The following is a 15,014-nucleotide window of genomic DNA, read 5'->3' as shown; positions in this document are numbered from 1 at the left end:
AGTGATGCACAGAAGTGTCTCATTGAATACATGTCAACATTTGATATGGCCGACGATCGTAAGAATTTCATCAACAACGTAATATCTGTAATACAGAAGATTCCGAGTTGGTTTTTGTTGAATTGATTTAAAATTGTCTTATGTTTATTATTGATTTAATTAAATTTAGTGGAAAGTTGTTTTCTTGACGAAGAGTCAGTTTTGAAATGCATAAAACATTTAGAAAAGACAATACCAAAAAAGTAAATTCACTTTTGAAATTATTACCGTATTTCTAATAACGAATAATGTTATTTTTGTTCAAACTAGATCAGAGCTGTTCATTATTATCCCAGCGAATGTTGCTCCAAAATTTAGCTATGATATGGACAAGAAAAAATTTCATCTGTAATTATTTTGTATTTTATCTGTGAATCATTTGTAAAAGTAGTTGTTTTCTCAAAGGTTGCCTTGCACAGCTTCAAAATCTGCTATGCTTAGTACAGGTGCTGAAAAAGAAGCTTTGTATAGAAATCGATTTCTTTTAATTTATCAGGTTGCGAATTTTATTATTATTATTATTATCATTACAACTATTTAAATTATGACATTTTAGCGTCTTCTCAATCATGAATTATTCACAATTGACGAACCTAGTGTTTTTAATGCGAAAAAATATCAGGTAATAATAAAAAAAAGCAGTTGTAGAATATCATGAAAATATCTTTCAGCTTCGCACCGTAGAAAGTTTGTGCGGCTTTCAAGGATCTCTGAAAAGCACTGTTATTGTTGGAATGATGTCACAGTTGAAGCATGTAAGCATTTAGATGAATTAAATAAATAAATTGTTAAACTGTTCATTTTCCAGCATACATTCCATCTTGAAGACTTGACTGGTGATATTGAAATGAACCTCACAGAAACAGTATGAAAGTTTATATTTTTCAAAATAATATTTAGCGTTGAATTTATTTTTTTTATTCGTGATTTTCAGAATTTCCAACCCGGTTTGTACGTGGAAAATATGATTGTAATGGTAGAAGGTTTCGTTTCTGATTCAATTTTGCACGCTACCACTATTGGCTTTCCGCCCATAGAATCTGCAGAGCAAAGTTTAAATCACTTGGACAACATGGATCTGTTTGGTGGTCAAAAAGAAATCAAAGAATTAAATTTGAATGAATTGTCTCAACTCGAAGAAACTTTCGATGCAATGTTCATTTTTTTATCAGACATTTTTTTAGACTCTCCAAAAGTACGTTTATTTATTTTAAAAGTAGGTAACACATAGGTAATGTAAAAATTTTAAGGTTCGCAAAGCGCTGAATTGTTTGTTTGATGGATTTTCTGAGAATGATCCTAGTCAATTGTTGTTTTTCGTATTTTCTGGAGAATTTTTATCAGAATATTACGGTATTCAACAAGCGTCAGTTTTGCAGGGTAATTTTTTTGAGTTTAATTTCAGAAATTTATAACAAATTCAATTGTACTGTTTTAAGATGGTTTCAAAGCTCTGGCCGATATTGTTGTCAATTATCCAAATTTGGTTAAACGTGCTCAATTTATTTTTATCCCATCGTCAGCGGATGCAGTTTTTACAGACACAATTCCAAGGTACCAGTCGGTAATTGGTGGTAATGTTAATTGATTTGAATTCAATATTTTCAGACAGCCATTGTTACCTTCTGTGGTTGCGCCATTCAAATCAAAAGTGCAAAATTGTACATTGGCAACGAATCCTTGTCGAATTCGCTATTTGTCTCACAGAATTGTTGTTTTTCGAGAAGATATTGTATCTCGAATTTGTCGGAACAGTTTTTACATGCCGAATGAAATGGAAAACATACCAGAACACGTACGACTTATTTTTGAATTTAAATTGTATTTTAAATATTTTATTTTCTTTCAATTTCATCAGTATTGAATTTCAGTTTGCTAAAACCATATTAGCTCAGAGTCATTTATCACCGCTTCCTTTGCACATTTCACCTGTTTATTGGAATTTGGATCACAGTCTTTATCTGTATCCGCTGCCAGATTTAGTAGTCTGCTGTGACAAATACAGGCCATTTACACAGACAGTACAAGGTTGTGTGGTTACTAATCCGGTGAATTTTGATGCTTATCTTTTTTTTCATTTTTGGAAAAACAATTTTTTAATTTTATTTTTTATTTTAGGGCTCATTCTCTAGAGACAATTTTGTTTTCCAAGTTTACATGCCAAGTAGTCGAACTGTGGAGGACAGCATCATTTCTAGTCGAAATAATTGAACTTGAAGACAACTTTGAAGCAAGTCACAGTAAAACAAAGAAGAGAAAAATATTCTGAGCTTTAAGAATAAAATGTGAGATAAAAAAATGAGTAAATAGCTGATATGATTTAGGTATCCAAATTGTTGAGAGTAGTGGCGTATTTCCTTGTGTTGCGATGAAGATTGATCATAGTCACCATTTCATGTAGTCCGTAATAAACTGCTTCTTGCTCGAGGAGATCGAATTCCTTAAGAAAATGTTACAATGTAAATAGACATTGCTTTACGCTATTTAAACAGTTTTATAATTAGTTTTTTTTTCTAATATTCAGAAGCATTAAACAAATGAAACAAAATGAAATACCTGGAAATTATCTGGAAGTAACAGACGCTCGTGCCGAAGGTAGTTCAAAACATGACGAAACATATCACCATCACGATCCAAAAAGTAATTTTGCTTTAAATAATCTAGCACCACTGGAATTCTTCCATTAAATAGCCCGGCAAGGGTAGATTCAGGGTGTCTGTTAAAATTAAGTCTAAATTTAAAATCACTACTACAGTTACGGATAATTATCATACTTGGTCAGTGTAGCCAGCGTTGTGGTGAACGTGATTCCACCGACGTCCAGGTGCACTGGAGCGTTGTGGTGGTAAAGCGGTGCCACTCTGGGAATGCCCAACGCTGTTTCTAGGTGTGTTTCAATTTTTACAGCTCTCACTGGCATGCTGTCGTCCGGTGACCATTGGACACGACTAAATTCAATTCATATATTTAAGTTATTAGTTTTGTTTATATTTATAGAATTCGAATTTCAAAGTGAATTCATTCCGTTGCAACTTTTACGCCAAACAAATTTTTACATCATGAAAATTGAAACATTTCTAGGTAAGTAATTAATATTTTGTTTGTTTGTTATGGAGTTTGAAATTCTAATTGTTGTAAATGGTTTTTCGTTCGTTCGTTCGTTCGTTGACGTATTTCACTTTTGATGTTTTTATTATTATTTTGCATTACTGTAATGTAATAAAAAAAAATCAAGGGCGAAAGTATGATAAATTGCATTCTTACCTCATAGTACAGTCGGTCTCTTCGGTTTTGTTATTAGTCATCGACGAGAAGCTTGGAACAGGCTCTTCAATTTGTGTTCTCTGCAACAGCCTTGCAATTGTCTCATTGAAATTCTTCTTCGGCATTTCCAGTGGTGGTTGATCAGCAATGATTGAGCATCTTTCTTTGTTTTTGCAGATTTGTTTTCTTGACGCTCTTGATGTAGTACATTGCGGTGATAGCATTGCTTTTCTAATTGGTCGCTTTCTCAAATTTCGACGTTGCATAAAAACTACAGTGTTCGTTCTTTTCTTCAACTCTGTCGATTGTATGTATTCCAATATGAAAGCTTTGTTGCTTTTTTTCTCAAGCTACCACTTGCTTTCAACCTGTGAAAGATTAGAGATTTGATTCGTTTGAACAGTTGCCATTTTTATTTCGATGGTCTTTTGAAATCCCAACAGACATTTATACTACGTTCAGCTTTTCATATCATTCGACATCTGTTTGAAGATTTAATTTGTAATCTACTTTAGAACACTAATGATAATATTATAATCAGATGAAAGTATATTTTGTAAGTTATAAAGATTATTAAATTTAATTTCAAAAATATACGCACATATGTATATGTATAGGAAAGAAAGATGCATAATAATTGTCTTCGACATGTACTGTTGTATTCTGGAATATTTCAAATTCAAAATTGACCTGATTTCATTTAGTATACTATGATTTGATGCTTTGAGAAAAAGTTCCCCATAGAATGACCACCTGAGAATTGAGCTCAATTTCAATGCTAACCTGTTCTGAAATTTATCTTACCAATGCCATATGTTTCGAAAAAAATGGTGTTCGGGAAGGGGAAGAATGAAATTTTAAAGGAAGAATGAAAAATTGTTAATATTAAAATTTTGACGTCGAAATGAGATTTCTTTTCCATTAGTACTTCTTGATTTTTTTTGAAATGGAAAAAAGTTTTCTCTTACCTCACAATATAATCAGTATGTTGTACTTTCAATAAGAGAAACTTTTTTGTTGAAAATAAGCGGATTTAATATTTGAACAATTTGAATGTGATTAATTTAAACTGATGAATATTTCCAGCTAGTTCAGTATAAATTTATTTTAATATCAATTAAATTTTATTTACAAAAATGAATATATGTATATATATATCGCATTTTCCCACGGTTGTTGAATATGATATGACAGTGTCAGAAAATATTTGAACAATTAAGTTTGATATTTGCTAGATTGTATATTGTAAATTTCAGTATTTCAATAAAAAGAAAATTTACTTCAACGATTATTTGTTTTATAGATGATAAAAAATGTTAATGCTTATAGAGAACGTTAATAAATAATTTTTTAGAAATTGATAATTTTTTAAAATAGTACAAGAGATAATTATGATTAATATTAAGTTTTACATACCTGTCGAATAAGAAATTGAGTATTTTCTTGTTTTAATCAAATAAAACATATATATACATGTTTAAGAGAGAGAGAGAAAAAAATGGGGGAAAGAAGGTAAGAGAGATGCAGTGAAAGGGGTAGATAGCAACACAGGGACAAAGAGGACGAAAGATGGAAAGCAGAGAAAGAGAGAGAGAGAGAGAGAGAGTAATTGTGAAAGCAACGTTGCGCTAGTGCACATTAGGGTAATGTGTAGCCTAAGGCTTTACCTCAGGCTACAAAGATTAAATGTGTATGCGCGCACTCCCAGCTTTTCGAATTGGTGCCGATGATCACTGTACAGCGTAAAAAGCCGCCGGCTACTGGCCATCAAGACATAACTTTTCGCCCGAAGGGAAAAAATTTAACAGACGACGCTTTTTGATGACAAGACGTCGGCTGGCTACAACTTTAGCTTTAGGTGATGCTAGTTTGACGTTGTGGAGATGGAAAAGAAAATTGACAAAAGCTGAAAATGTATGTTTTGTCGCATTTTTCTTGTCTCGTCAAGGACCAACCCCTCCCAGATATGATGCATGTTTCCTCCCAGTAGTGATGTTGTTCTTTTTTCCTTGTTGGCCATTCTTCTTCTTCTTCTTATTCTTATTATTAGCTGTCACATGATTTTGCAAAAGGCCATTGCACCCTTTGGCCATGACAGCTGTTTGCCTTGAAGCATACTTGCACTGGCTGGCCGGCTGGCCGTCAATAGCCGAAATAGCCAAAAGGTTATATTTATAGCGATTGGCTTTTTTCCATCGATCTTTTTTTCCCATCTTTTCACTATTATTCAATTTTTCAAGCTCTGCTGAACAACTAAACAACAACAACAAAATAATAGTAATAAATAATCAAACCAATGCCTACAGACAATTTATGCAAAAAGTTGTTTTTTCATATCTATTTTTTTTCCTATTCATAAAATTTTAAAATTCTCATTGTCAACAGAAATGCATTCAATAGTTTTATTATTTATTATATTTACAGTTTCTTTTTGTTTCAATTTTTTTATTTTGCATAATATATATTCAATTTGAGAAACTTTCAGTTCCATTTGGAAAATTATTTCCATCCAACGCAAAATATCAAGATTGAATATGTATGAATTAAGCTGTTTTGTGTATTTGATTTGAATTCATTTGATAATTAAAATTGACACATTACAACAAGGATTCAACAGAAAATCAATGTATCATAAATTTTGTTTATTCATTTGAATGTAAAATGCATGTTTTTGATTTTTCTTCTTTAATCTTTTTTCTTTCAATATTTTTATAATCTGTATATATACTTATGGAAAAAATGATTCTACTGTTTTAAATAATATTTGAAATCAAAGGGTATATTTATAAATGAGAGTTTTATGAACCATTTAGACAAGTTAAAATTGATACTTTAACATCAGAAGAATCGGCTTAATGTGGAAAATTTTGTCCACACGCTTTTTCGGCTTGTTTGAAGAGCTTCACTTACACACTCTCTCTCTCTCATTTGTCCACTCAAAATGCTTTATGCTGAATTTGTTTGAGTGAATCATCGCCAGCAGCTATTCAATTTGCAGTATTGCAAATGACACTTGTCAAATTTAGCTCTATCTATTGCTTTGTTTGTTGAAACTTGCAATTCTCATCAATTTTTCAACACAATTTAACCTGCAAAACTTAGCCGCATCGTAGTTACAATTGGTCAATCAAAACATTTATTTAATCAAATATTCCTTTTCTTTATTTATTTCGTTATTCATTGGTGAATTTATTTATTCAAATGGATAATTTTAGATAACAACTCTTGTTGTCTTATTTAAATTATTTTTTAAATAACGTTTCTATGTTTGACTTTTTAAATTAAAATTTACAATCAATCAATCAGTCCTCGGTAGTATAGTGGTGAGTATTCCCGCCTGTCACGCGGGCGACCCGGGTTCGATTCCCGGCCGGGGAGTTCCTTTTCAAAATTTTACTTTGAATATTTTTTCAACTATCAATTAAATTACATTCATTTTTTCTTGTTTATTACTTTTCATTTTATAAATTTCAGTCATAAATTTTTGTTCAACTATCGTTATTAATAAGAAAATTGTGATTGTGTTTATTGATTTTATTTATGGAATAATAGTCAGAATATCGGACATATTCTCGGTAGTATGGTGCTTGTCACGCGGGGAGAAATTACTGCAAAAGAAAACAAATTGAAAAAGTATTTTATTCATTTTATCAATTGTAATTCAATTTATATTTCTGTTTTTCATTATCAAAATGAGATTCTAGTTGAAAAAAAAATATGGTTCTTGTAAAATAGTTGAAGAAAAGTATGCATGTATATAAATAACACGAATGATTTTTGATTACAGATTATTATCAGTAGAAATTTCCATTTCACTTGACAGCAAATCTTCAACAGATAACGTCTGGTTATCAGGCTTTGCGTGAGCAAATTTAGCTTTTGAATTTAGCCCAATAACACCACTGAGTAAAAAAGGTGGCGATGGGGGTGGCACTGCTATACCATTTCCAATTAATCTAGGAAATTGCAGCATCATTGGATCATAATCTGCCATACATTCTCCTGAAAAATATTTTAATTTGATAATTTTTTTTTGAAAAATACATATTACAACAACCATACATACCGTCGTATGCAATTTGAACTACCAATGGTTCAATAGTTAGACGATAGCAGAGCCAGCATTCATTGTCGTAAGTTATTCCATCGGTTCCACAGACCGGCTGATATATGTCATAACAGAATCCATTACGGCTGAACATTGTACAAAATGGATCTCTTGGAAAAATCATCGGAAAACCATAAGTGACAATAACTGTGCTCGTCAACAAGTACAACAAGCAAACGGGTGGAATCATTGGTGGTGTAGCTAATTTTTTTTATTTTGGAAAATGCAAATCTTCCTCTTTTCTTATTTCAATCAAATATTACGGTAGATTAATCTGAATATTGTAATGATGAACGGATGAGAAATATATATTTTTCAAATTTGATAAATCGTTTTCATACGTACATTTGCAACCAGCGTACGGTTATATAATAAACTCTTGGACCGTGTTTCCCAACTCCGCGTTATTGTTAATAATTCATGTTTTGCATTTTTCCAAAAATATAAAACTTATCAAAGCTGTGCTTTGGATTCTGGTTTGTGTTCAATTTGAAAAACAAAAACCTGAACAACAACCGGATTCAATTTTCATAAAGCATTTGAAAAAGGGTTAGCTGTGCGTGAATGCTTTTCACTTTTCCATGATTCATCCAAATTATTAATAGTTTGAAGCTGCCCACGATAAAAATGACTGACATCAAGCTTGACGCTGTTGTTGTGACGATTGCAATTAGGTTATGAAAATTGGGTGGGATAAAAAAAAAGAATTACATTCACCATGCTAATTTTCATTTGGCAACCGCTTGCTACACACACACACATAAAACTTACAAAAATATATTTGTAAAAATTTTCCAGTTTACACTTTCAGTTATGCATTATTATTTTGCATGAATCGAATAAATAAAATAGGTCGTCATGATTTGAAATAAAACTAGGTAATCTGCAAAGGCATACTTGTTTTTTTTCATTCAATTCTTGATCAAAACTCATTTTAATATTTTTGGATATATATATTTGAACACAAGTATTTTGAATTGAATAATTATTTCATTAGTTTGTTTATTTACTATACTTTTTTTTACTTTCGATGACGAAACAGTGACAACAATCAACAAATATGAACTTTGTTTATTATTATTATTTGATTGGAATACGATTGATATCTGTTTGGTTAGTTCAACAACTTTGAGATTGTTTTCCGATTTCGTTTTTGATTAACAATTGTTTGTTGCTGGCTTAAAAATTATTGATGATTTTGTTTTCAATTCAATTTGAAAACTATTCATATTGTTTAGAAAGTGAATTTTAATTGATAAATTTAAACAATTTTAATGAATACAGTATCTAATACAGAATTGAAACTTAAACGCAACTTACTGTATAACTTAATTTTTATTGCGGGTACTTTTTGAAATGAATGAATTGTAAAGTTTCAAATAGTTAATATTTTTCAGTTACAAAAACCAAAAATGAAATATTGTAAAGATTTTTTACAAACGTTTACCCCATAATATACTTTTCTTCACTGCTACTTAGCAGGGAACGTTTGTGAATTTGCTTCTTGCATATTATTTCAATATACACTTTTAAAGATATCATATAAATATACAAAAAGAAATTATATATGTAATGATAAAACTGATTTGTTTTTATAACTTTCATGTGATATTTCACGTTGAGCTGCTTGCTCTTTATATGCATAAATTTTATTCATCTGGCAAATGTTGACGAAATGAATCACAGTGTAATTTATTAATTTTTGATATTATTCATTAACAATTTAAATGTTGTTGTTGTTTTTTTTTAATATGAGCCATAAAATTTGATAATTTTTTCATAATTTGTTGTATTAATTTTGTCGAATAGATCGATTGTTTTCATTTCAGTTTCACACCATTGTTGTTTGTTCAACGAATGTTATTCACATTTGATTTGGACAGTTAACCTTTTGATAAGTGTTAAATCATTCATTAATAATGGTTGCCTTTTCTAGTAAATGCTTACAAAGTTCAGCCTGCTTTGCCGATATTATACGCGACCGAACGAACGTTGGCATTTGTTGGCAACATTTGACTTGTGTCCACTGAAAGATATTTGCAAAGTAATTTCTGTTGACAAATTGAATTTTTTTTCAAATTTCACCCAAATACTAAAAGATAAATGATCTGTAATTTACAGATCAACTTTTTCTTTTTATAAAGTTTACTGATCTTTGATGAAAAGTATTTAACAGGCTACAAATGGAAAGCAGTTTGCCGCTTAATATTGTTGGTTGGTTAGGTTGATTTTATTCTGTCGTCACACAGCTTACAGCTTATTATTATAATCGTGTGTTCTGTCTGTTGATTCGCAACATGTGGCCACTTGATTATAATTAACGGATCACTTTTTTCTAGTGTCATTTCAATTTCAACATTGCAATTGAAAGTGTAAAATTGAAATTATGCACATGCACACGCTTGTATAAACATTTACATAGTTTGAAAATTGTACTAGAGAGAAAGTAAGTAGTATTTCTTTGACCAGAAATTGACAACCATTTGCCAAGTATGCAAACATTGATTCTACTGGAAAGTATTATAGCTGTTAGAAAAGGGAAAAGTATATATATTATTTGAACTGTGCAGTTTGTGTAGCTGCAGTGTTCGTAATCTGCCCAAACATGGCTCGTGTAGTGCTTTTACAATTCAACTGAGCAAGTCAATTTTTGCTCTTTTCATTCTAGGCAGTACATCATCATCATCATCATTAATAGCATGGCTGTTGTTGAAGATAATCGACCGAAAGTTGCGCTCGTAACTGGAATATGTGGTCAAGTGAGTTGTATCAATAATTTAAATTACTCTCAAAATTATTTATACTTTTGTATTTAAAAAAAATTTAAATAAACACTAATTCGATCCTGAAAATTATTTTTGAAAAAAACACTATTCTACCGTGACAATTTGAAATTTTTCATTTGAAATTGTATTCCAGGATGGATCGTATTTGGTTGAATTGCTGCTGAGCAAAGGTTACAAGGTGAGAGACTGTTCGTGACTTCAGACTGCTATGTGATTTCGTTTTATTGTAATGTTTCATTTCAGGTTCATGGAATTATACGTCGATCGAGCTCTTTCAACACTGGACGAATTATTCATCTTTACGACGACCCAGTATTGCATCAGTCGAAAAGTAAAAAAAACAGAAATTTCTTTTTCAAATATTACGTCATTTTTGTACGAATGGTTTTCTTGTTTTTTTTCTAGATTTAGTTTTGCATTATGGTGATTTATCCGATTCGTCGGGCTTGACCAATTTGATCAACTCTATCAAACCAGACGAAATATACAACTTGGCTGCTCAAAGCCACGTCAAGGTAAGACTGTACAAATTATGTTACTTGAAAATCAATTTTTGTATTTCTTCCTTTTTTCCCCACCCCTCTTGGTTCAGGTTTCGTTCGACGTTCCAGAATATACTTCTGATATTAATGCAATCGGAACACTGCGACTGCTTTGTGCTATTCGAGCGTGCAATTTGAAAAATGTCCGTTTTTACCAAGCCTCTTCTTCAGAATTATTCGGTAAAGTGCAAGAAATTCCCCAAAGTGAAACAACACCATTTTACCCACGATCTCCGTATGGTAATTGTGCAATTTGCACTGATTTTTATGCTCTGATTTAAAATTAAAAAAAAAGAATTTTTTTCTCTAAGCTGTTTCCAAACAATATGCATATTGGATTGTGGTCAACTATCGCGAAGCGTACAATATTTTCGCTTGCAATGGAATTTTGTTCAATCACGAAAGTCCGAGACGCGGTAGGAAATTTCAATTAATCTATTTATTAATTTATCAAATGTTTTGTTGTTGTTGTTTTTTAATTGAGTTGATTGTAGGCGAAACATTCGTGACAAGAAAAATCACACGTTCCGTTGCAAAAATTTCTCTCGGTTTAGCAGATTGCGTTGAATTGGGCAATTTGAACGCCAAACGGGACTGGGGTTATGCCAAAGATTACGTCGAAGTAAGCTTACTACTAATTTTTATCTAGACTATACGTTTTGCTTATGCTTATTTAAAGGCCATGTGGTTGATGCTACAACAAGATGAACCGCAAGATTATGTCATTTCAACTGGCGAAACTCACAGCGTGCGAGAATTTGTGGAACTAGCTTTCAAATGCATCAACGAGGAAATTGTGTAAGTATTCGTTGAATTACTTTAAAATTTTATTTTCATTTTTATAGTTGGAAAGGTGAAGGTGAAAATGAAGTTGGAATTTGTACCAGCAATGGCAAGGTTCGGGTAAAAGTGAATCCAAAATATTATCGTCCTACCGAAGTGGTAAGTTGATATATACTTTTTTTTAAAAAAAAGTTTAAATTTTCATTATGTAAAATATTGTTCAGGACTTGCTCATTGGTGACAGTTCAAAAGCGAGACGTTTGCTTCATTGGAAGCCGTCTGTATCATTTCCGGTATTGAGAAGACTGATATTGCTTCTTCGCTTTTAAATTTATCCATTTCCAATGTTTATTTTATAGGAATTAGTGAGCATGATGGTTGCTGCCGATATCGAATTGATGAAAGAAAATCCAAGAGCTTAATTGTTCAATTCGCAATAGCAGCTTGTTTCATGTGGAGGAAATATTTCTTTTCAAATCATTGGTGATTGTTATTATAATTATTATTTATTTTTTTGGCAGAAAATTGAAAAATTTTCAAGATTTTATTTAACAATTTTAAAATTGTTATTCAAAACTTTTCAAATGATCATTTGCATTCTCCGCTGCCATTTGTTGCCATCGACCTGTTGAACTGTAGAACTATTATGGAAATTTTTTAATGAAAACAAATATATACATATATATAGTATTATTATTATTAAAAATGGAAAATGAAATTTAATAATTTTATTTATTTATTAGTTTCAGTTTAATTTACTTCGTTTCCAATAATGGACATATTCAATATTTAAAATTATGTGCACAGTTTTAATTTGATCATAAATTTTCCAACAGAGAGAGAGAAAGAGAAAAGCTATTTTTGTTTCACAGTTTATTATTTCATTTATCAATAATGCAATTTAAACACGCACATACATTGCTTTATATATATTTTTTTAGATATTATTGCTTTCGTGATGTTCAGGATGATTTTTTCTCAGTTTAAAAAAATGCAGATTGTTGTTGTTGTTTTACAACTTGATGATAGATAATGATAATGTTTCGTAGCATCATAACGCATGATTCGACTAAAATTGCTTTCAGTTCAGTGGGCATTTTCGCGTATTTAGCATCGATAATTGGAGTGGAAAGTTTATTGATTTATTATTTTTAATTTTTCGAAATGAATAAATAATTAAACAAAAGTCGATAACAGTAATTCGCTGCTTAAGGTTTTTAAAAAGAAGATGAAAAAAAACGAATACCAATGTGATATTTGAAGAAAGATACGCACGAAGGGAGAATTAATTATCTTTTTCTGAAACAATCATTAATGTTAATGCATGTTTTTTTTGGATATTTCTTTTCAAATGATTATTGTAAATTTGTCTTAAATAAATAAACATGTATATAATTTTATAAAAGAAAAAGTTTTCGTTTATAAACAGTTCAAGTTGATTACGTTTTGAAATTTGATAGATTGTGATTTTCTTTACCATAAACTAAATCAAGAAGTTCTGCAAAAATTGACCAGCTTGTAAAAAAAGGATACTGTAGTGTTGAATAATTTTTTAAAAATATTCATTTGTTGGAAAGTGGACATGTAAATCCAGGCGTCGACATTTTTTCCACTTTTATCGATCGTGTAATAATGAGGAATGAGTATGAATTTTTGAAAATGCATTTTTTCGTAAAATTTCATGGCCGGCTTATTGTCGACCATGACGTGTAAAAATACAGCATCGACACGTTTTTTGGATGATGTGAAACTTTTGTAGAGCAATTTCAGCAGATTTGTGGCAATTTTGTGACGACGAAATTCACCGCTGACGGCAATATTCAAAATGTAACAGCAGAACATTTCAGCGGGTAAAAATTCGATCATGATCGTATCGTAATGTTGCTTGTTTAATTCTTCCAAATTGTCAACAATTGCCCACAGTACTCCGACAACTTTGCCTTCGTATGTGGCGACCATTTTCCAATATTTTTTATCGTTGGTGATCGTCCACATCCACGATATCGAATATGATACTGGAAAACACTGTTCGAAAAGGTCGACCACGTCGGCGAAATGTTCAACGCGCATATCTGTGTATTTTATCAATTCGGATTTGATTTCCATTGCTAATGAATAATAAAATTATTAAAATAATGACAAGAGAAAGAAAATTATATTATTTTTTTCAAACCACGCTTACTGTTATTGTTGTCGCTAGTTGAACCCAAAGCACCCTGTCTGTACAACATGTGTAATTTATTAAAAATTTAGTCATGTCCTTGTATATTGAATATTTTAAAATTTTAAAATTTATTTCAATTGTTTAAAATTGTTCATTCTTTTCTTTTTCTCTCCCATTGTTGTTTAAACTTGACCTGATTTCTTCAAAGTTGCAATTCGATCCAGAGTACTTTATGCAAAAATTTTTTTCTCTTTTATCCAATCAACTCGGCAAATGGGAAATAATCAAATGGGCGACGAATTTTTCTGCGAGTGGTTTTTAGTCGACTTGTATCATTTTGATCAACCGAAAATGGTCCGTTCAATTGTTCGTCTTTATAACAATAATGATGATGATGATGATGGTTTTTACAATTTTTCCCGCTTTTCCATTTTTATGCTTCAAGCCAAGAAGAAGAAGAAGAAGAACCTTCTTTCATCTACAAAACAACTTTATTTATTTATTTTCAGGTAAGAAAATTTATTTACTTATTGTATGCATGCTGATGATTATGATGACATTTTTCATAAATTTTCAATACTTCATTTGATGACGTCATTTTGAACTTGAATTAGCTGATTAATATTCTTCTTCTATATCAAAACAATTGTCGCTGTTGTTCTGATTGAAATTCTCTCTTTATTTACCATTATTACTTATTCCACATTCACGGTTCGTTGAACAACTAACTTCTTTTACTTCATTCATATATATATAAATACAATTTAATTTAGTGAAATCAAATTCCATAAAAATAAACATTTGTAAATTTTCACAGCATTATTACAAGTAGAAAAAATTACATTTTGCTAATCTTCTTCGAGTGTTCGTTGGGGTTGTTGTTTTTTTGTTGTCGACGTTTCTACTGAGAAAATTAATATTAATTAAATGAATGCGATTGGTCCATTTGAATGAGCACTTTTGCAAATAGATTATAATTGCGAGTGGGGCAATTTTCCAACTAGAAATCTCCGATTGTACTTTTGATTTATTTATTATTGTTATCGTGAAGAACGATTGACTGCTAATGCGAATGGGATTTTATAATTTTGTTCAACGTACGCGCACACTGTCAAACAAAGTAGAAGCTTATTTGCTTATTTGTTTATCTCTCAATTGTTATCCATTTTCCATTCTACATCGGCGTGGGCGTCAAGTCAATGCAGATATCACGTGCGCGGATGTCGAATTACAAATTCGCTCCGTGACTTTTATCCATCATTGAATATCGATCGTCACGAGATCAATCTCCTGTTTACTGTTCTTCTGGCAAAATTATTCTTCCAACC

General features: G+C 31.0%; 5 protein-coding genes and 1 non-coding gene across 6 annotated transcripts; 4 read left to right on the top strand and 2 right to left on the bottom strand.

Annotated features, from left to right (window-relative positions):
* Positions 1-4: 4 nt before the first annotated feature.
* Tsp_07893 (DNA polymerase epsilon subunit 2) lies at positions 5-2,726 on the top strand. The gene is made up of 9 exons (XM_003381306.1): positions 5-58; positions 596-661; positions 711-794; positions 848-904; positions 974-1,234; positions 1,290-1,419; positions 1,479-1,613; positions 1,648-1,834; positions 2,564-2,726. Exons 1-9 carry the CDS (start codon positions 5-7, stop codon positions 2,724-2,726), a joined length of 1,137 nt encoding a protein of 378 aa, XP_003381354.1.
* A 68-nt stretch (positions 2,727-2,794) lies between these two features.
* On the bottom strand, positions 2,795-7,601 carry Tsp_07895 (serine protease inhibitor Kazal-type 4). Its single transcript, XM_003381305.1, has 4 exons — positions 7,370-7,601; positions 5,259-5,548; positions 3,304-3,593; positions 2,795-2,987 (listed from the first exon to the last, which is right to left on the bottom strand). Exons 1-4 carry the CDS (start codon positions 7,599-7,601, stop codon positions 2,795-2,797), a joined length of 1,005 nt encoding a protein of 334 aa, XP_003381353.1.
* Tsp_07894 lies at positions 6,610-6,681 on the top strand. The gene has a single exon. It is a non-coding gene; the product is annotated as a tRNA-Asp (tRNA).
* Positions 7,602-8,038: 437 nt separating the features above from the next.
* On the top strand, positions 8,039-11,944 carry Tsp_07896 (GDP-mannose 4,6-dehydratase). The gene is made up of 15 exons (XM_003381304.1): positions 8,039-8,085; positions 9,368-9,455; positions 9,751-9,857; positions 9,982-10,053; positions 10,080-10,170; positions 10,331-10,375; positions 10,441-10,528; positions 10,609-10,712; positions 10,790-10,979; positions 11,051-11,155; positions 11,234-11,361; positions 11,419-11,537; positions 11,585-11,681; positions 11,747-11,815; positions 11,882-11,944. Exons 1-15 carry the CDS (start codon positions 8,039-8,041, stop codon positions 11,942-11,944), a joined length of 1,413 nt encoding a protein of 470 aa, XP_003381352.1.
* Positions 11,945-12,877: 933 nt separating this feature from the next.
* Tsp_07897 (N-acetyltransferase UNQ2771/PRO7155-like protein) lies at positions 12,878-13,753 on the bottom strand. Its single transcript, XM_003381303.1, has 3 exons — positions 13,696-13,753; positions 13,242-13,630; positions 12,878-12,892 (listed from the first exon to the last, which is right to left on the bottom strand). Exons 1-3 carry the CDS (start codon positions 13,751-13,753, stop codon positions 12,878-12,880), a joined length of 462 nt encoding a protein of 153 aa, XP_003381351.1.
* A 206-nt stretch (positions 13,754-13,959) lies between these two features.
* Positions 13,960-14,275, top strand: Tsp_07898 (hypothetical protein). Its single transcript, XM_003381302.1, has 2 exons — positions 13,960-14,089; positions 14,196-14,275. The coding sequence occupies exons 1-2, from the start codon at positions 13,960-13,962 to the stop codon at positions 14,273-14,275; spliced, it is 210 nt and encodes a 69-aa protein (XP_003381350.1).
* The last annotated feature ends 739 nt before the right edge of the window (positions 14,276-15,014 follow it).

The sequence above is a fragment of the Trichinella spiralis genome (assembly GCF_000181795.1).
Source record: "Trichinella spiralis strain ISS 195 chromosome Unknown Scfld2, whole genome shotgun sequence".
In the NCBI taxonomy this organism is placed as follows: domain Eukaryota; kingdom Metazoa; phylum Nematoda; class Enoplea; order Trichinellida; family Trichinellidae; genus Trichinella; species Trichinella spiralis.
Note: the sequence above shows the minus strand (reverse complement) of the source record. Positions and strands in the feature narration are given on the sequence as shown.